This window comes from Pelobates fuscus, chromosome 1, assembly GCF_036172605.1.
Source record: "Pelobates fuscus isolate aPelFus1 chromosome 1, aPelFus1.pri, whole genome shotgun sequence".
Classification (NCBI taxonomy): domain Eukaryota; kingdom Metazoa; phylum Chordata; class Amphibia; order Anura; family Pelobatidae; genus Pelobates; species Pelobates fuscus.
Window position 1 is genome coordinate 463,817,927 of NC_086317.1, and position 21,836 is coordinate 463,839,762.

General features: G+C 40.6%; 3 protein-coding genes across 11 annotated transcripts in view; 1 reads left to right on the top strand and 2 right to left on the bottom strand.

The window, feature by feature from the left end:
* PICALM (phosphatidylinositol binding clathrin assembly protein) overlaps positions 1–10,011 on the top strand; it is a 107,214-nt gene extending 97,203 nt beyond the window's left edge. For 4 of the 9 annotated variants that reach the window (XM_063431040.1, XM_063431015.1, XM_063431032.1 and 1 more), the window contains 2 exons: positions 8,019–8,121; positions 9,564–10,008. In XM_063431040.1, coding sequence (XP_063287110.1) covers positions 8,019–8,111 — 93 coding nt within the window. In that variant the 3' untranslated portion in view covers positions 8,112–8,121; positions 9,564–10,008. Of the gene's footprint in view, positions 1–8,018; positions 8,122–9,563 lie in introns of all 9 variants that reach the window. The other 5 variants (XM_063430981.1, XM_063430994.1, XM_063430989.1 and 2 more) reach the window with 4 other exon arrangements.
* CCDC81 (coiled-coil domain containing 81) overlaps positions 1–21,836 on the bottom strand; it is a 367,311-nt gene that overhangs the window by 340,573 nt on the left and 4,902 nt on the right. The gene's annotated exons all lie outside the window — the stretch shown is intronic.
* The window catches only part of CCDC83 (coiled-coil domain containing 83), a 28,793-nt gene continuing 24,101 nt past the window's right edge, over positions 17,145–21,836 (bottom strand). Inside the window, exons 9-11 of the mRNA XM_063431130.1 lie at positions 21,462–21,544; positions 20,714–20,838; positions 17,145–17,329 (exon numbers count right to left, since the gene is read on the bottom strand). Of these exons, the coding sequence (XP_063287200.1) occupies positions 17,162–17,329; positions 20,714–20,838; positions 21,462–21,544 (376 nt within the window). The 3' untranslated portion in view covers positions 17,145–17,161. The remainder of the gene's footprint in view (positions 17,330–20,713; positions 20,839–21,461; positions 21,545–21,836) is intronic.

Here is a 21,836-nt window from a genome sequence, read left to right on the forward strand (position 1 = left end):
GCACCTTCCTCCCATATTGTTAACGCATATGTTGCAATACAGTGCTCTGTAACATATTGGTAGGGCCTTCTCATCCATTACACCAGACATCTTTGGGAGGAGGAAGAAGTACATTTTATAGATGAAATGTAGAACTACCTGAAGGTGACATTTCTTTAATGACATTCGTCGTACAATCGATTAGATGAGTCATTGAATGTACAAACTAATAATCTTCTCTCCTATGAAAAAGCCCAAGAATTGATAAATATTAAAGGGACACTTAGTGTAAACACAAATCCACATGTCTTAGGTGCTTACTATAACCCTTTTGGCGAGAATGTTTGTGTTTGTTTTTTGTCATATTGGGAACTACTGATCTTGTCCGCCTCGTTATTTTCCTTAAAACTTTCTTAAATTAAGTATAAACTTACCTTGATTCCATTGCTAGACATGGTCCTCCTAGCTTTGTTTCCATGTCCGTCTGTTGTCCAATCAAATGCTTGCCGTGTAGATTAGGCAATCCGAGCTGCCCAAGTCATGTGTGCTGGAGGTGCAACAATACCCCGACACAAAAGTGAAAGGATCTGTGTGTGTGTGTGTGTGTGTGCATGGTTTCAAGCAGAAATGCTTTATAGTGTCTCTGGTGTTCCATTGATTTTAGTTTTGATTAATCATTCAAGAGATTGTTGGGCTTAGAGAGGCATTTTGATACTTTTCAACATAATCCTTGTTCACTTGCTAGACATAGAAAAATTATTTTCTTTCTGCACCCATTGGCAGGTAATTAAACCACTAATGCTGAGTCTGTATGAGTTCATGTAAATGTAATACCTTTCTATTTGTAGTGGCCACACTTCCAATCAGACATTTGTGAGACAACACAAGGCCTTTCTGTCTCCAGTCTTACTTAACAGAACCCCTATTGCCTGGGCTGAGTCAGACTGTAAAGGTCTCTCATGAAACCGTTGTATAGTTTGGTCTTTCCCTACTCTCTCTGTCCAGACAGTTATTGTAACTCTGCATTGTTGTTGGCGCTTTGCCAGTTCGCCATTTGAGCTTTGAATCTGGATGGCAAGTGAGACGCAAGGTAGTTCGAGGTAAGGTGCCAGTTCTCTTTATAGACCGTACTCTGTGATATTATTATTATTTTTTTTTTTTTTTTTCTATTTGGGATATTTTAGATCAGAAAAGAAAAGGTTTGCACGTAAACTATACATCGCTAAAATAATGTATGTACTTAGCAAAACTATCCGAATAAACTAAACCTTTAGACTCCACCCATTGACAAAGATCACAAGCTAAATTAGAAGAGTAGTCCCTAGTTTTAGTGCCGTTTTAAACTTTACAGGTGGAAATAGATATTAATAGATGCTATTTACATGTTTGTCCTGATGGAAGTTCTGCACGAGAACTGAAATGTCGACAATTTGATTTATTAAGATGTAATAAAGTAAGAGTTTTGTGAAAATCCGAGTGCTGGTATGTTAACTATTTTTTATCTATTTCCTTATGCCAGTAATTCTGACTGCTAGCCTATAGCCAGCCAGCATACACTGCACTGTAGAATTGGGGACCGTTTACGCTTGGAAAATTTTTGTGACATATTAAAGCATTGTATTTTATCTCTTATTTCTATAGTATACCACACTTTCACGTTAGTGACAGTCCACTTTAGGAACGTCTTTCTGATACCAATATTAAAGTATTGTGTTTCATTTTAAGGACAGTTTTCTCTCCTTTTGTACTTTCTACTTTTGAGGGTTACCCCCTCCCTGTCCAGTTACACTAGACAATCTTATGGGCCAACCCATCCCTTTATAACTATTTTTATATATGCAAAATTTATTAAACTATATGTTTAATACATTTTGGAGTTAAAGTGCAAGCCATTATATATATATAAATTGATTGTGATTCAGTGGGGGTTGTATGGGGACAGGAGGTATGACTTGTTGACATTATGTAATAGATTGAAGGTATGGGACAGGAGGTATGATTTTGAGGACTATGTTAGATTGAGGGTATGTGACAGGAGGTATGACTCTGTTACAGTATATTATAGATTGAGGGTATGTGACAGGAGGTATGACTGTTACAGTATATTATAGATTGAGGGTATGTGACAGGAGGTATGACTTGTTGACATTATGTAATAGATTGAAGGTATGGGACAGGAGGTATGATTTTGGTGACTATGTTATAGATTGAGGGCATGTGACAGGAGGTATGACTCTGTTACAGTATATTATAGATTGAGGGTATGTGACAGGAGGTATGACTCTGTTACAGTATATTATAGATTGAGGGTATGTGACAGGAGGTATGACTCGGTAACAGTAGGTAATTGAGGGTATGTGGCAGGAGCTATGACTCTGTGACTGTATGTAATAGATTGGGGGTATGTGACAGGGTAATATAACTAAATGGGGCTGTGAGAGAGACAGGGTGGATACACGGCACAGCTACACATGCTGTTAACAAACTAGGTGAATGTCAGACACAGTTAATCCGCCTTCAAAGGTAAGTGTCATGTACTCCATCCGCACATATAAATGTGGTTAAAGGGACACTCCAGGCACCCAGACCACTTCTGCCCATTTGAGTGGTCTGGGTGCCAATTCCCACTACCCTTAACCCTGCAAGTGTAATTATTGCAGTTTTCATAACCTGCAATATTTACCTTGAAGGGTTAAGTCCTCCTCTAGTGGCTGTCTACTACACGAAAAGTGTGCTATAACATCGCTGGACGTCCTCACGCTATGTGAGGACCTCCAGCGTCGCTGAAATCCCCAAAGGAAAGCATTATTCTCGTCCGCGCATGCTCAATAGGTTTCCCCCGCCGGATGACAACGGGGGAGGAGCGTGGGCGGACCCTGACCCAGCTCCGAGGGACATCAGCGATGGATACAGGTAAGTCACTGAAGGGGTTTTAACTCCTTCAGCAACATGGGATGGGAGGTGGGAGGGAAAATGGTTTGTTTTCCTGGCACTGGAGAGTCCCTTTAACGTCTCCGAGAATAGTCCAAATACTTGCCTAGGTCAGGGACACAGAATCAGACACCTAGATGAGGGAAAGCCAAAAGTCAAGGATACCAGATAACAAGTCATCCAGCTTGAGCCCTGTTGCCAGTGGAATCTGAAGCAGTAGTAAACCTCCTTTTATGGCTGTTATAGATGCTATACTTTAAACTGTATGGATGCTATTGATGCCATAGATTATGCCGTATGGCTGTTATTGATACTATAGAATATTCCGTATGGCTGTTATTGATGCCATAGAATATTCCGTATGGCTGTTATTGATGCCATAGCTTATGCCGTATGGCTGTTATTGATGCCATAGATTATTCCGTATGGCTGTTATTGATGCCATAGATTATTCCGTATGGCTGTTATTGATGCCATAGATTATGCCGTATGACTGTTATTGATGCCATAGATTATGCCGTATGACTGTTATTGATGCCATAGATTATGCCGTATGGCTGTTATTGATGCCATAGATTATGCCGTATGGCTGTTATTGAGGCCATAGATTATGCCGTATGGCTGTTATTGGTGCCATAGATTATGCCGTTATTGATGCCATAGATTATGCTGTACTGCCGTTATTGATGCCATAGATTATGCCGTATGGCTGTTATTGAGGCCATAGATTATGCCGTATGGCTGTTATTGAGGCCATAGATTATGCCGTATGGCTGTTATTGGTGCCATAGATTATGCCGTATGGCTGTTATTGGTGCCATAGATTATGCCGTATGGCTGTTATTGGTGCCATAGATTATGCCGTATGGCTGTTATTGAGGCCATAGATTATGCCGTATGGCTGTTATTGGTGCCATAGATTATGCCGTATGGCTGTTATTGGTGCCATAGATTATGCCGTATGGCTGTTATTGATGCCATAGATTATGCCGTATGGCTGTTATTGATGCCATAGATTATGCCGTATGGCTGTTATTGATGCCATAGATTATGCCGTATGGCTGTTATTGATGCCATAGATTATGCCGTATGGCTGTTATTGGTGCCATAGATTATGCCGTATGGCTGTTATTGGTGCCATAGATTATGCCGTATGGCTGTTATTGGTGCCATAGATTATGCCGTACTGCCGTTATTGGTGCCATAGATTATGCCGTATGGCTGTTATTGATGCCATAGATTATGCCGTATGGCTGTTATTGATGCCATAGATTATGCCGTATGGCTGTTATTGATGCCATAGATTATGCCGTATGGCTGTTATTGATGCCATAGATTATGCCGTATGGCTGTTATTGGTGCCATAGATTATGCCGTATGGCTGTTATTGGTGCCATAGATTATGCCGTATGGCTGTTATTGGTGCCATAGATTATGCCGTACTGCCGTTATTGGTGCCATAGATTATGCCGTATGGCTGTTATTGATGCCATAGATTATGCCGTATGGCTGTTATTGATGCCATAGATTATGCCGTATGGCTGTTATTGATGCCATAGATTATGCCGTATGGCTGTTATTGGTGCCATAGATTATGCCGTATGGCTGTTATTGATGCCATAGATTATGCCGTATGGCTGTTATTGGTGCCATAGATTATGCCGTATGGCTGTTATTGGTGCCATAGATTATGCCGTATGGCTGTTATTGGTGCCATAGATTATGCCGTACTGCCGTTATTGGTGCCATAGATTATGCCGTATGGCTGTTATTGATGCCATAGATTATGCCGTATGGCTGTTATTGATGCCATAGATTATGCCGTATGGCTGTTATTGATGCCATAGATTATGCCGTATGGCTGTTATTGATGCCATAGATTATGCCGTATGGCTGTTATTGATGCCATAGATTATGCCGTATGGCTGTTATTGGTGCCATAGATTATGCCGTATGGCTGTTATTGGTGCCATAGATTATGCCGTATGGCTGTTATTGGTGCCATAGATTATGCCGTACTGCCGTTATTGGTGCCATAGATTATGCCGTATGGCTGTTATTGATGCCATAGATTATGCCGTATGGCTGTTATTGATGCCATAGATTATGCCGTATGGCTGTTATTGATGCCATAGATTATGCCGTATGGCTGTTATTGGTGCCATAGATTATGCCGTATGGCTGTTATTGGTGCCATAGATTATGCCGTATGGCTGTTATTGATGCCATAGATTATGCCGTATGGCTGTTATTGATGCCATAGATTATGCCGTATGGCTGTTATTGATGCCATAGATTATGCCGTATGGCTGTTATTGGTGCCATAGATTATGCCGTATGGCTGTTATTGGTGCCATAGATTATGCCGTATGGCTGTTATTGGTGCCATAGATTATGCCGTATGGCTGTTATTGGTGCCATAGATTATGCCGTACTGCCGTTATTGGTGCCATAGATTATGCCGTATGGCTGTTATTGATGCCATAGATTATGCCGTATGGCTGTTATTGATGCCATAGATTATGCCGTATGGCTGTTATTGATGCCATAGATTATGCCGTATGGCTGTTATTGGTGCCATAGATTATGCCGTATGGCTGTTATTGGTGCCATAGATTATGCCGTATGGCTGTTATTGGTGCCATAGATTATGCCGTACTGCCGTTATTGGTGCCATAGATTATGCCGTATGGCTGTTATTGATGCCATAGATTATGCCGTATGGCTGTTATTGGTGCCATAGATTATGCCGTACTGCCGTTATTGGTGCCATAGATTATGCCGTATGGCTGTTATTGATGCCATAGATTATGCCGTACTGCCGTTATTGATGCCATAGATTATGCCGTATGGCTGTTATTGGTGCCATAGATTATGCCGTATGGCTGTTATTGGTGCCATAGATTATGCCGTATGGCTGTTATTGATGCCATAGATTATGCCGTATGGCTGTTATTGGTGCCATAGATTATGCCGTATGGCTGTTATTGATGCCATAGATTATGCCGTACTGCCGTTATTGGTGCCATAGATTATGCCGTATGGCTGTTATTGGTGCCATAGATTATGCCGTATGGCTGTTATTGGTGCCATAGATTATGCCGTATGGCTGTTATTGGTGCCATAGATTATGCCGTATGGCCGTTATTGGTGCCATAGATTATGCCGTATGGCCGTTATTGGTGCCATAGATTATGCCGTATGGCTGTTATTGGTGCCATAGATTATGCCGTATGGCCGTTATTGGTGCCATAGATTATGCCGTATGGCCGTTATTGGTGCCATAGATTATGCCGTATGGCTGTTATTGGTGCCATAGATTATGCCGTATGGCTGTTATTGGTGCCATAGATTATGCCGTATGGCTGTTATTGATGCCATAGATTATGCCGTACTGCCGTTATTGGTGCCATAGATTATGCCGTACGGCTGTTATTGGTGCCATAGATTATGCCGTATGGCTGTTATTGGTGCCATAGATTATGCCGTATGGCTGTTATTGGTGCCATAGATTATGCCGTGTGAATGTTAAAAGATTTGTATTTGCCGGTATTTTGGCTGCAGTCCGCACACTCTATTCTGAAAGGTGATTGCTTTTCTCTAAACTGGATGAGAGTGCGTGGCATGTTTCCCCATGTGGCTTGCAGACGCCACGTGTTTGCTTTCTGACAGTGAGCGAGCATATCGCACTCATCTGCCAGTTTTTGGGGTTTTTTTTTTTGTAGAACATGTTGGTTTTTATGTCATTGAAGTCTTTATATACCAATGCCTAGTTCTTGTGCTAGTTCAAAAACCTTTAGAAATACTTGGATAAATATAACCTGAGCATCCATTTTCCATGTAGGAGTGTAAAGGCATCTAAATGGATTCTTCTTCAAATTCTTTATGAATTATATATGGCGTTATTGGGCAGGTGGCTGATTTCTCCAATTCTTCAAAACAATAACAGAATACCTCTAAAACAATTTATTTAATTTAAGATCTGTAAAGAGAAACCTGGGGGGAAACTAAAAGAGAGGTGATCAGAAAAAGGGGAGAAAAAGATGGGAAAAGGTTTCTAAATTATCTAGAGGTGACCTTGTGAGGGGTGCAGTAGAAGACCAATCTAAACTGTGTTTGTAAGGAATGCCTTTATAACAATCAGAAGTCCCTTCAGTGTGCCAGCCATTATATGGTCTTTGAGTTGTTGAATATCTGGGGTGTCAATATTTTCCAGAAAGAGTCTGAAGACTTGTGAATAAATGCGGTCATGTTCTTTCTGCTGAGAATTAATTTGAGCCTTAGTTTTTGGAGACCCTTCCCATTGTTGAATGACACACGTCACTGCACAGATGTGCGCCATTCATTGAGTCTTCCAAACTCTTAATGTTACATCCGAACGTAGACTCTGACCGATCAATTAGGTCAGGCGCTGATTGAAATGCATTGTTTCGTTCATGCCAGCTAAACACATTTGTGCAAAACTCTTGTCTATACTAATAACCCATAATTAATTTGATCCATGCTGTCAGGATTTTAACTCCTCTAATTATCAAAGATTTGAAAAAAAAATCAGATCTCGGAACTTTGGGTTTTTAATATCATTTTATTCTAGTAGAAAATAAATTCACTAGAATAGCGTCGCAGACAGAAAATGTGGGGCAAATTGAAGCATTTACTGTGAAAACCAATAGCATGTACCTTCTGATTCCGTTGGTTTCCATGGTGATTTTTCCAATGTTTCCCCAGTGTTCTATTGGCAACACTTTCTTCTGTCTCTAAAATTCTAGAGGAGCCTGCAAGCTGGCAAGGGATTTAACCTGCTCTCTGCCATCATGTGACTTTTTTGTAGGCCGGCTGCATTGTTTCAAACTGGAGATTATAAAACAGCTTTTACTGTTCTCTTCCCTGCCGTATGCTTTGAATCTTGCTAACATTTCTGAACTGCTAAAATAAAACCATCATCTTCATATTAGCTTTTCATGTCTTGCCATTCTCAGACTTGTGTGTCTTTCTCTCTCTCTCTTACCCCGAACCTCCACAATTCCTCTTTTCTCCGTTCCCTATCCTCCCTCTCTTCCTTCCTTTTCTCTCTTTCCCGTGCTTCCTTTTCTCTTTCTTTTCACCAGTTGTCTGCAGCATCCAGTCCTTCCAGTCAGAGTCCTCCCAGAGCACCCAGCAAGGAGCCTTACCGACAGCTCTCTGTACAAGATTTCTTGTAGGACAATTTAGGTATAGTCGGTGGGAAACAGCTGCCTGTTCGCAGTGTTATTCCCATTACTTGTGTCACTATTGAAGTGTTTTGGAGATTTCTTTTTGTTGTGTTTTTTTATTTTTTTTTTATTTTTTCGTATCCCACATTTTAATCCAACTTTTCAGACTGGCCATTTCAGTCCTGGGGACCAAGATAACTCAATGATCCAGCAACTTGACCATCTAAAATGGCCGTAGCAATCCCGGTAGCTGAGATCTGTGACATGGAAGAAACAGAACAATTATCCTGCCAATTAAATTGGTGTATAGCATGTGGAGATATGTAATACTATAGACACAATAAAATGATCCTACCAATCCACATTATGTTTATGAATGCAGTGGGTGTGCATGCAAGAAATGCCCGCACTTCTCAATTTCTAAAGTGTTTCCTGATAGCGTGAAACATTGTGCTGGCTGCCAGACTGAAAAGCCAAATCTGTTTAAGATAACTTTGGATTTGTCATCATCCATTGATTTAAACTAGCAATCTAATCAGGAGAGGGAAAGGGTTCACAATACATTCCTGATTGGGATGTATTAGAATTAATTTGACAACATTTCTAGTATTGTTTTTCAAACCATGGCTGACAGGAGTATGCCCATATCACCAACTAATTAAGGAGTCTTCCGGACAACTGCTGGAGTTTACTAGTTCGTCATCCTGCGGTTTGTGTATGAGCCAAACTAATGCTATTTAAACTTCAGTGTAGCAGCATATATCTTCAGTTCCATAGTGTTTAGTGCTAGACTGATCTAACCCCCCCCCCCCCCCCCCCACCGCTCTCCCACCAAAATTGGAAGGGAACATTTATTATTAGAATGATTTTTATAGACTCAATGTTTTCTTGTTACATTACAAACAAAATGTACAGCTTAAAGATCCTCTTTCACCGTTAAAATATGCAAAGACCCCTGATGGTGACTGTTTCTCTTGCAGTAAGTAGGCTGCGGAGTCCAGGGAAAGGTAGGTTTTACTTACCTGAACCTGTCCCTCGTGACCACTCTCATCCAGTTGCCAGGAAACCACGTCAGTGTTCATACATCCGAGAGAGTACAACACTGACGTCTGTGGAGGATCTTGCGAGACCTCAGGACCCTACGTAGATAAAACCTTTTCCCCCAGCTGAGGGCTTAACAAAGCGTGAAAGAGGTAGCACCGCTTTTTTGTTAAGCATCGGAAAAGTACATTAAAAAATTTAGTCCTTACTTGGGCTTACATCTTTGGACCGCTTTGAGGTGTCAGTGAAAATCCAATAGTCTTTTTATGTGCAAAAACATATTTTTTTATTTTGTTTTGTGTTTTTTGTGGGGAGTGACAGAGCTTCTTTAATCCGGGGGCATGTAATGTGTTTTAATGTGTCTGTATATTGGGCAAAATGATTGAGAATTTAAAACCTGCTTTGCCATTTGTTTTGTAGATGCAGTTCATGTAATACAGTTGGATGGGAGCGCCCTTAGAAAAGGCCATGCTGAATACCAGTACCTATTTCTAGTCCAATCAAGCTGCTGTTAAAGCGCTCCTCTTCAACACGAATGGTACAACACCAACCGATGGGGACCCGAAGGGATGCTCCCGCTACTAGCACAAAGGGACATACGTACTTCAGTCTCTTCCGTCATTTAGCGTGGTGTTAACAGTCATGTTGTGGGCAACTCTAGGTTCCAGAACACTATATACCAGGTGAGGTGAAGAGGGCTTCGATGTTCATAGCCCAACTTTGGTAACTCGGAGGCTCCCATAGGAAATACTAGGGAAAAAACCTGAAATATCCATTTCAATAAACGTGCAGCCATTTCTATTAATTTCTTACACATATAAACTGTAATTGAGGTTAAAACTTTTTATTTTTCTTCCTTTTAAATATATATATATATATATATATATATATATATATATATATATATATATATTCAGTTTTGCAGTAGACATTCCTTACGTATTTGTATTTATTTATAATTATCAGTTTAACAATTAATGTATCAAACACTTATGAACTATGTATGGATGTATACAGTTTTTTTTTTATTTTTTGTTTTTTTATTAATTATGAGTGATTCTATACAGAGCACTAAATATTCTTCTAAAAGAAGCCTTTTATGCTTTTGATTGGGAAGGGAATAATGTAGCCCCCCCCACCAACCCCCAAATTTTAGCAATCTGTTTTTAATGGACGTTCAGTAGGTTATACGCTGTATTAATTCTACAAGGGAAATGGGTAACCGATTAGGAAGAAGCACTACATTTTCAGTCTGATTATTAGTACATTGGGAGAGGAGTTTTATTTTGCTTTGTGCTTGGCAGGCCATTATTTTACATTTGACATGTTAATGCCTTTTCAGAAATGAATGTGAGGAATTGCTTTCAATGTATATTTTCCTTTAAACCCGTGTGCTGGGAAAACAAGGTGTCATGATTGTAAAAGGGTCTTTAATATCTCAACGTGCCATAACGCTTAATCCATGTTTAGTTTACAAAATGGGGAAGGACAGCATTGGCTAAAAAAAATAAAATAAAAAGATGAGCTTTGTCCTCCTCTAAAATCTCATTGTATCTCGTTGCGGATAATTGATGAACATTTGAAATAGCTACGTCTTCTTTGATTTTGGCCCCCAAATTGGGTATGGGTAAGCGTTGGTGGGCAGAGCATGCTGGGACATGTGATCTACAGCAGGTGGAATGACAGAGATATCCTATGCCCTATTCCCAAGGCAAGACCATACATGTTTTGCAGTGCCATACAGGCCAATGCATCAGAACCATAAAACTCTGTTTCCCCCGTGGATGGTTTGGCTCTCTGTTTAATGAGGATCAACAAAGCAGTAGCACTGTTGAGCAGTGCTTTCAGTGTAAATATACCCGATCTGTTGGAGGAGTACATAAGGAAAGTGACAGTATGAAAGCAATTCTGTACATGAATGCATTCTTGCTGCGTTGTCTCTGCAGATTCTATTTTTGTTTAAAATATGAAAAATGTATGTGATCAAGAATTGGTGGATTTTGAAATAAATTCAGCTTCAACAGAATTTCTGCTTCGTGAATATATTAAACGGAATTTTAATTATTTATTTTTTTCTTGACTCGTATAAGGTGAAATTTTGCTAAATGGAAAATCAATATTAACAATACAAATGCCTTTACAAATACAAATACAAATATAATAGCTGGTTCTAGTGTGTGCAAATCAAATTTTACTCTGTGCTAGCCGGATTTCCAAAAGATATGTTGATTAAAATTCTTTGGTCTCTTTTTATTTTAAGTGCAGTCCTAGCACAAGCGTCCAGGAACAAGAGGTAAGCCGTCTATTCTTGGAATTCCCAAAAATTCCACAAATACATTTCTGAATTTACACAGTAAATGTGGTACACATATAGATTACACAAACTGAAGCCCCACGGAATGTGCACCTGCATTCACATTTCTACACAAATTTATACCTGTATTCGCTTACATTATCTGCCACATTAATTCAGACTTGTGATCACACAATTACATTTTTTAAAGGGACACTGTAGTCAACAGAACTACAGTTTAATGTAGTAGTTATGGTGATTATAATTATTCCCTGCAGGCATTTTCATGTTAAAAAAAATAAAAATAAAAGCAGTGCTTACATTGCTCCCTAGGGATAACTCCACTGGCCACTCTTCAGATGGACACTGGAGGTGCTTCCTGAGGCATTGCTGCACAGTGTGCAGCACTGCCGTTAAGCGTCTTCACGCTCTGCATGAAGACGCTGAATTTTCCTCATAGAGATGCATTGAGTCAATGCATCTCTATGATGACGTGCTGATGGGCCATACAGGCCCTGTGGGAAAGCATTGAATTGGCTAAAAATGTTAATTTTGATGTCAGCAGAGATGTGGATTGGGGGTGGGGTCAGGGCCGGCGGACCCGTGCGAGACTGGAAATAAGTTACGCTTTATTATTTTTAGGGGGGCTAAGGATGGGCAGGCCACCTAAATGGTGTTTTTAACACTATACGGTCAGGAACACATTTTTGTGTTTCGGACCCTGTAGTGTTCCTTTAAACACACAGTTTATAAACTATTATGTTTACAGAGCTTTTAGTTTAAAAACCATAAGAGTTACTCCAAACATAATAACCACTACAGCTCCCTGCAGTGGTTATGGTACTAGCCGTACCCTGGTGCTGTTCTTCGGTAATGGGGCAAATAGTTTAGCAAGGGTTTGCCCTCTTATCTGGGTTTTTCAGGGTTAACAACATCTCACTTCTGCAGAGCTTCAGAAAGTGGGTGCCGCTCTCAGCCAGTTAATAAATATTCTGCACAGAATTCAAATTAGACAGCACAGAACACTTGCTGCAAATATCTCTGTATGTTCAGGGTTTCATAGCAAAATGCTGCACATACAGATTCCAAGCACCATAGCCACTTTACAACATTGAATTGGTAATGGTTCTTAGAGTAACCTTGTAATATGGAGTTCTCCCCTTCCCAACTACTTGAACAGCCCCCACTTTTCTGGGAAAGGCAAAGAAGCTTAATGCAATTTACAACAATCGATCTATGAAACATATACACACTTTTATTTCCATTTCATGTTTCTGGAAAATAATGAATACTTTTAATCTTTCATGTCTAGAGCAGCAATATAGTTGTTTGGATAAATGCAGGACTGGTACGATTTGTCCACCTAGCATGTCTGGATATTTGCTCATCAGATATCCTGTTTAAATATCTTCTCCGTTGTGATTCTCTGATCTATTAAAGGAACACTCCAAACCCATTGAGCTCTTCAGCCCCAAATCTTAGTAGATAATGCAATAAATAAATGTACTTATTTTCCATTTCTTTTGTGCTGATTCTTGTATGAAGTTGTGTAAAGCTCTCCATCAATGGACACTGCCCACCAATGGACACTGCCCACCAATGGACACTGCCCACCAATGGACACTGAAACAGTTGAAATGCATTTTCTGGAGATGAAGCACAGAATAATTTTATGCTGCACATTATCTGCCCTGCCATGGATAAACGTGGTGGGAAAACGTGCCACTTGTATGTTTTCAGTGTAGAATGAACATCCATTATGGACTGTTTTCATGGCTTACTAGACCCATTAGTGTCCGTGAAAAAAAATACATAACATTTTGATGTTTTAGGCTCATTAAGCTTAGAATCAGGGGAATAAAAAAAGGTGTAAATAGTTTAATGGTGGCCAACCAGGGCTTAGTTTCCACTGGCCACCAGCCATTGGTCAGTGAAAAAGTAGCCGTGGCAAGTAGACGTTTCTCTGCCATGGACCCTCCAGGCTTGTAGCCTATTAGTTTAAATTTTCAGATCTGTGACCATCAACTAAATTTACAGTCTCAAGATACAACATACCTTATTAAAAAGTTCCACTCCTCTGGCTGAGACTGGCAGGTCATAGCACTTATTATTATTACGGGCAGGAACTGTAATATTGTAAAATAATTCTGTAAAGATGGCTAATTCTCATAAAGCAAGCAAGCTCAAAACAGTGTTCTGAACGCTTCATATATCAGACCAGGACGATTCACAGGACTTTAGCTGCAACTCTGCACCTCCAAGGATTTGTTTAATTATGTGTAGCAGGTTACACACCAGAAACTTGGCAGGAGCTCATAACAAACCAAATAATGGAACACGTCCAAGATGTCCTTTCTCAAAATTCTATACATAATCCAGATTCTGCAAGGTGTAACAGCAATAAAATAAGCACTCGCTATGTGTTTCGTGGTATGTGGTCACTAAACTGGTTTGGATGACAATGCTTCTTTGCACAAAGCAGAGGTAACATACACAAATGATTTGTAGAAGTCGTGTAAAAAAGGACTACTGATCTCAGTACTCAACAACATCACCTAAAAATGTCAGCAGTGACTTGGTATCGGTGCCCAAACTCCCTGATCCTGGGCCCTCCATGAGCTGAATGGAAGGAGCCAACATGTCCATTTTCCAATGTCTCTCAGAGAGCCTACCTGAAAGGATGGGGAAAGCGATAAAGACTGGGAGGACAACTTCTATGTTCAGAAACAGTCATTTTCAAAGGTTTATAGGTTACCATGGCGCCATCATTTGAAAAGTATATAGTTTGGTACAGAACATATGGACACCTTGATATTGAAAAGCCATTTGTGTGTCAAGGAGAGTTGATAACCTATTTGTGCATCCTGTTAGTGCATTCCTGTTAGTTTACTTATCCATTAATTTTAAAAAAAATCTTGTGAATATGATTTTGGTTTTATTAAAGCTATGAGAGCAGGTTAGAGATGGGGACTATACTGGGCACAGGGCAGATAGTGCTTGCAGAGGGGATAGGGTCAGTAGTGGGTGTAGGGGTAATAGAGCCTGTAGTGTATGAAGGTGGCATAGGGGCACTAATAAAAAATAAATATAGCATAAACAAAAGTTAATTTTCCCCTCCCTCTTCCTGGGCCGTGGAGGGGGGATGCTTATCCCTGGTGGTCCGGTGATTCAATCATTTGGTTTGCACCTTCATGTAGGTGCAAACCGTGCTTTCAGGTCCCTCCAGATGGCACCACGTAAAGTTTCTGAATGTTGCCGCCACTAGATTGCTCTGGTACACTTGTAGAAGACCTGGACTGGCCAGTAATGGAGATATTTGATCTTCCCACTAGTTGAGTGTACAGCTTCCTCTTTGGGCCGCCAGGAAAGATCCTTTGATGTCCTGTTAGCCTCAGCCAGTTGCCTACCTATGGACCTCATTTTGGACATGAGCCTGGAGCAGGAGCTCCGTCAGTCCTTCTGTTACTCTGGCCCTGCATCAAGGGGGTGTAACAAGGTTAATTTATAAACGTGTCAATTTCTATTGAAATCTTTGATAATGTTTGATTGCTTTTCAATTTCGGTGAATTTCCACAGCAGTCTACGTGAGTATTTCATGAAGCTTTACATTTATTTTTTATTCTTTTCTCCAAACGTATAAATTTATTTATTTATTTATTTTATATTTTTAATACCTGAAAAACAAAATGGTTACAATTGGGTTTTACTAAACCCCCAAAAAGGCTAAATTCTCTTCAGTAGCAGACTGAGACGAAGCTCAGAAAGCTAGAGGTCCAGCAGTGTGGAGGTTAATTTTCATACGCTTTGAGATGTTCCATGAGCAGCTGTGCACATACTTTACATCATACAGTATATCCGTGATTCACTTGGGAGTAGTGTATTGAACTGCTAATGTATACATCCACGTGCCACATCACTAGTCTCAGCATTAAAGTTGGAAAGTATTTAGAATTTTCCATAAACCTGTACTGAGATGAAGAGATGTACATGTTCCAGTAAAATATAATTTTTTTTAAAAACTGCCTTAAAGGAACACTCTAAGCACTGGAACCACTACATTGTGCTGTAGTTCTTACAATGCCAGGAATGCCTTTGCGCCCCACTTTGTAAGTGTAACATGGAGTAGATTGGGGACGCCGATCTTTCCTTCTCTCAAGCCGCAGGGGAGCCGGGTCTATGCACCTACTTAGGACCTTCTTTTATCTGTCCTGAGCTAAGCTCTGCACTGCAGGGCTACTGATTGGCTGAGAGCATCCGCTGGTCGTTCTTGGCGCCATTGTGCTTGGCTCAGGCAGAGACCTGGCTGGTCTGCAAACTGCAATGGAGGTAGAGAGCTGATCAGTGGACAAAGTTAAACCATTACACGGGTGTCTAGTACTAATCTGTGACAGATGCAATGTATCACATCTTGTCGTGTCCGAAATGATTGGAAATTTCCTTGGGCATCTAACATTGTCCAAAGTGTCAGAGTAGACCTGACAACAAAATATAAATAAATACATTAATCAGAAACGGTCTAGAATGCTTTAACATTTTGTGAGACGTTCTGCATTTTTTTTCTTTTATTTAGGAACATTTATGACATTACTTTAATCTCCTGTTTAGTCTTATTAGATCACAATGGGCATTATTCATCAATGAGTTCATTGTAAACTGAATTGCAACATTTAGGCCAAAACTGCCGTTACGGAAAGAAAAAAAATAATAATCTCAAATTTGGCTAATTAAAATTTTTCAATTGACTACAATTCATTGCTTCGTGATTAAATGCTTATAAAGTCTGCATCCTGCTGAGCAGGGCTCATAGTGCTCCTCTGCAGTTTGGGCAATAATCCGTTAACTAATCCTGGTGCTTGTTTTGGAACTTCAATTAAAGAAACAAACAAACATTCACAGCCTATTTTTTTTTTCTTTCCTTTATGAATGCAGAGACAAATCTACAATACAACAACAAATTTACAGTATCTACAAAAATACAAAAAGAGCAACTAAAGAAATAACCGGAGAGGTTTAGCTAGGTGAAACAGCTATTCAGGAAATGCTCCGTTTCTTTCAAATTTATATTAAAGATTTAGCGAACAACATCATAATCCAATTCAGACAAAGCAAAGCCAGGGCAAACATTGCAAATGAAGAGGAGAAATTAAAACCTAGTTTAATTTCAGCTTTTATCGATGCTGACTGCCAGGTGAAAGGACAGAGCTAATGGCTACTTGACAGGGGACTGCTGCCAGATAAACAGGTGAGGATTTCTCTATTTAATGTTCACATCTCACAAATACATATTTGTAGAGCAGGATTAACCATAACGTGACCTTAGACAGCCTTCCAGGTGTTCGAGAAGAACCCCTGAACAATGAATTTGCTTGGCCCCATTCATCATCTTTATGTGAAAAGTGAAAGGGGAGGCAAACCTGTCTAGGGCTTCGTGGGATCTTAATCCTTCACTGGGAGAAGGAAACAGAATATTAAAAATCCTTTAAATGTAACGGTCTATCAGTGGCAACCCTCTCTATACACAGTGAAACAAGCTTTAATCAAATGAATGTAGTAAGAAGGATTGAACAAACGGAAATGTATTAATTGAGAAAATTAAAAACACTATGTTTTTAAGTTACGGGGCCACTATTCTGTGTATGTGTGTGTGTAATATATATGTATTTTATTTTACACATTTGTGTTCTAAAAAAAAAAAAAGCATGCTACAGTTCTTGCTTGTTTATTTTTACTGTGGAATGGCTGATCTTATCATCTTGGGAGTTACAGGCCATTTTGATCTGCTTTGAACACCAGGGATTTTTTGTCCTAGATCCATCCTCTGTATGTCCTCATGATGAATTGGAATAGTCTGACCTTCTATTCGTAACAGTTTCTTCTCCAAGTGCCTCGGCGCCTTAAACCGAGAAAGAAAGAGAGATAAATAATTAATATTATCTTAATTCACCAGTAAGGACGAACTAGTCTTCTAAACGTGTATTGCTCAAAGTCACAAAGCAAGATTGGTACATTATAATCAACCACAATTTAAATTAGGAAAAAAAATAAAAACAACAAAAAGAGAAACACCAGGGATTCTATGAACTGTGTTTGGGTCCATCGAGCCTGTTCATAATTAGAATTTTATTTTTTTTTATAAATTCTTTATTTTGAAAGATTTTGTTGTTTGGGGTTGGGGTACAGAAAGGAAAACTTGGGGATGCATAGTTAGTACATGTTTCACAGAGCTGACATGTTTTAACATGACATTTTATCAAGCTTAACAGTTTTACATGTCTGTCATCATTGTCTAGGGATTGGGGTGGGGGGGGGTAGGGTACACTATCACATACATTTCCCTTTGTGCCTTTCTTTTTCATTCCGGATCTTTTTATATTGGTGCATCCGTTTGGATCAGAGGGTGTGTTGGCCTACGTGAGTTTTTGTGTATGGTGGTGTCCTAGTTGATGAGTGCTTTGTGCTACTTGTCGGGTGGTGCCCAGGCGTAGTGGCCCGTGGGTGGTGTTGCCCTATCCGTTTTGGTTCCCATGTGTGCGCGTGTGTATGTTCTGGGTGCTCCGTGTTGTCCTGGGTTATGGGTTTGTTCGTTTTGTCCTGTGACGTAGCGGTTCTGTTGTGTTAGTGGAGGACGTGCCGTTCCAGCGGCCTCACGGTCCCTCGTTAGGGGTCAGTCTCTTTGGGTGTGTTGTGGTGTGTCCTCGTTTGGGGGTTTTGATCGGTCTCCAGGGAGATATTGCGTGTTGTTTATCTATGTTGTGGCGGTCGTGAGTCATTTCGAATCCTTGGGATTGTGTCGCTGCGGTTGTGGGCGGGAGAGTTGGGGCTGAAGGGGATGGTTTGTGGTACCATGTGGTATTTGTAGGTGGGGTGTCTGTAGAGTGACTTTGTGTGGGGTGTGTCTGTATGTGTTTTAGGTGGGGAGTGGGAATTTGTAGAACCATGGGTCCCATATTCTATGGAAGTGTGTGGTCGTGTCGTGGACCAGTGCGGACATTTCGTCCATTTTAATTGCATCTTTTATCTTGCGGTGGACTGTGTCTATTGATGGGGTGTCGGGGCTGCCCCATTTTTCTGCTATGGCTCTCCTGGTGGCCAGTTCTATTTTGGCTATTAATTTGTTTTGGGCCCTGCGTGTGTTTGTTAGTGGTTTGGATAAGAGCCATGTCCAGGGGTCTAGTGGTATATCTGTGTGGAGGATTTTCGATACCATGGAGGCTACTTGTTGCCAGAGTTGTGCTGTGGGGGTGCAGTCCCACCACATGTGGAGGTAGAGGTACCCTTTTGTCCGCATCCCTTCCAGCATGAGTCTGTGTCTGACCTGCCCATCTGTATGAGCTTTAGGGGGGTGAGATACCATCTCATCAGCGTCTTGTATGCCTGTTCCTTGTGATTGACGCATATTGAGATGGAGGCTGTGGCCTCCCAGATTTCGGCCCAGTCGGTTGGGTCTACTGCCGGGCCTATTTGATAGAGTCCTAACGTCAACATCTGAGGAAAGGGATTTAGGGGTGATTATTTCTGATGACTTAAAGGTAGGCAGACAATGTAATAGAGCAGCAGGAAATGCTAGCAGAATGCTTGGTTGTATAGGGAGAGGTATTAGCAGTAGAAAGAGGGAAGTGCTCATGCCATTGTACAGAACACTGGTGAGACCTCACTTGGAGTACTGTACACAGTACTGGAGACCCTATCTTCAGAAGGATATTGATACCTTAGAGAGAGTTCAAAGAAGGGCTACTAAACTGGTTCATGGATTGCAGGAGAAAACTTACAGGAAAGGTTAAAGGATCTTAACATGTATAGCATGGAGGAAAGACGAGACAGGGGGGATATGATAGAAACATTTAAATACATAAAGGGAATCAACACAGTAAAGGAGGAGACTATATTTAAAAGAAGAAAAACTACCACAACAAGAGGACATAGTCTTAAATTAGAGGGACAAAGGTTTAAAAATAATATCAGGAAGTATTACTTTACTGAGAGGGTAGTGGATGCATGGAATAGCCTTCCAGCTGAAGTGGTAGAGGTTAACACAGTAAAGGAGTTTAAGCATGCGTGGGATAGGCATAAGGCTATCCTAACTTTAAGATAAGGCCAGGGACTAATGAAAGTATTTAGAAAACTGGGCAGACTAGATGGGCCGAATGGTTCTTATCTGCCGTCACATTCTATGTTTCTATGTTTCTATATCCCTCTCCCAAGCCGACACATATGTAAGGGCTCCGTCTTTAACGTCTTGCATAATGTGCGTATAGAGTGCGGATATTTGGCCTTTTTGTGTTGGTGATTGTAGGCATTGTTTTTCGAAGGGTGTGAGTGCTTTGGTACCTGCTTGTTTGATTGCTGGTGTTTCTAGGAAGCTTTTGATTTGGATGTGGCGGAACATGTCGAAAGTGCGGTATGGTGTGGTCTGTGGGAGGTCTGCGAAAGGTATTGGTTGTTGGTTTCTGTAGAAGTGGTGTAGTCGGGTGAGGTTGTTTTTTTCAAAGCGGGCGAAGTCTTTGGGTGTCATGCCCGGTGGGAATTGTGTGTTGCGGAGTAGCGGGGTTAGCGGTGAGGGTTGTGTTGTGAGACCACTTTTTTGCGTTGTTTTGTCCCAGATGTTTATAGTGTTTAGTATAGCTGGGGAAGTACGGGGCAGGGGGGGGTCTCGCGGGTTTTGGTAGCCATATATATAGGGAGGGGAAGTCTCTCCCGAAGATGTCATGTTCCAGGTCTACCCATTGTTTGACCCCATATGGGGCGGGCCAGTTTTGGCCCTGTGTTAATTGGGCTGCCTGGTAGTAATGGGTAAGGTGTGGTAAGCCTAGGCCCCCGGCTCTGTTTGGCACGTATAGGGTTTGCCGTTTAATTCTGGTGCGTCGATTGGACCAGATGAATTTGTCGATTGTGGTTTGTAGCAGTTTGAAGTCGGCTCTCCGAATTGGAATTGGTAGGGCTTGGAACAATTATAGGAGCCTAGGGAGTCCATTCATTTTTACTGATGCTAATCTACCCAGCCAGGATATCGGCATGTTTTGCCAGGTGGATATGTCGTGGGTTATTTTTTGTATTGTGGGTGTATAGTTCAGTGCATAACTTTGGGAGAGGTCTGCTGGAACATCATTAGAATTTTTAAGGATTTTATGAAATGATGTAATAAAAATGGTTACTTGCCCATCATTGATAAGTGCTAATTTCGCATATAGACAGGTTTTCCCGGTGTTGTTAAACACTTACTTTGAAAGGAAGATGTTACATTTCTGCTACTCTGAAGAGCCTTAAATGGCCAATTTACCTGGAAATCTTGTTCTTGTTTGTGCATTAGTTGCTGGAATTCAGGGGGAATCAATGAATCTTCTTCTGATGGAATATCCGCAGGGGACACACTATTATCTACACCTGCTGGGATATCACTTCTTTCTGCACTCAGAGAGAAAAACAACAATAAAACCAAACGGGTCAAATAATTCTGATAATCACTGTCATCTTATCACTTTTCCTTTCGACAAACCGTTTTCCCCCATCAACAAGTCCTGTTTCTTCTACTGCTTTGTATATAGATTGTCTGATATCTTAAGCACTTCCTTTATTTCCAACCAGATTGATAATTTAATTTTCCGTATACCATGCTACATTTGTAATGACATTTGAGTGAATACACTGTGAGCAGGGCAACTCTCGTTACCATAAAATGTGCAGAGCAATATCGCAATATCTAGATGTGAAAACAAGAATGGAATTATTCTGTTTATTTGGGACGTAGAAAATTTCTACAACTGTTAAGTTACACTCAAATATTAATACTGGACTGGACTAGCTGAATTCACAACACATTAGATTATATAAACACCTCTTGGTTTTTGTCTCGCCTTGTGGAGAGCATCTCCTCTTTCCCCATCATATTTTTAGGGGAATTTAACTTTATCTGTTAAATTGGAAATCATGTTGCCCAATAATGCCCCAGTTCGTAAAGTAGACTAATTCTGAACTTAAAAAAAGAATTATAAAAAAAAAAGTATAGAACGATAAGATTTTATCTTCACCTGGTTCTAGGTTTGCCTTATCTTCTCTTTCCGCACTTTCTTCTTGACTTTCCAAACTGCCTGGTTGAGTCATAAATGCGTTCCTGAACAAAATGAAGGAATCATTACAAGGTTTCGTTTTGTTATAGATCATAAAAGCATGGACCTAAGAAGCACGATTGTGTCTCTCACTGACCCCATTCTGGCACTTTCCTACCAATAGTGTGTGGGTGCAATGATGGGGATGTCTCTGCTCCCAACCCTGGAAACTCTACATTCAAGTGCAAATGTAAATCTAGTCTAGAAAGAGGGGGAGCTTATGGTGACATTAAAGCAAAAATAATTCATGTTCCCTGAGATCCGATGCTGGACTGTTACTCCGGACACAGTAGCATA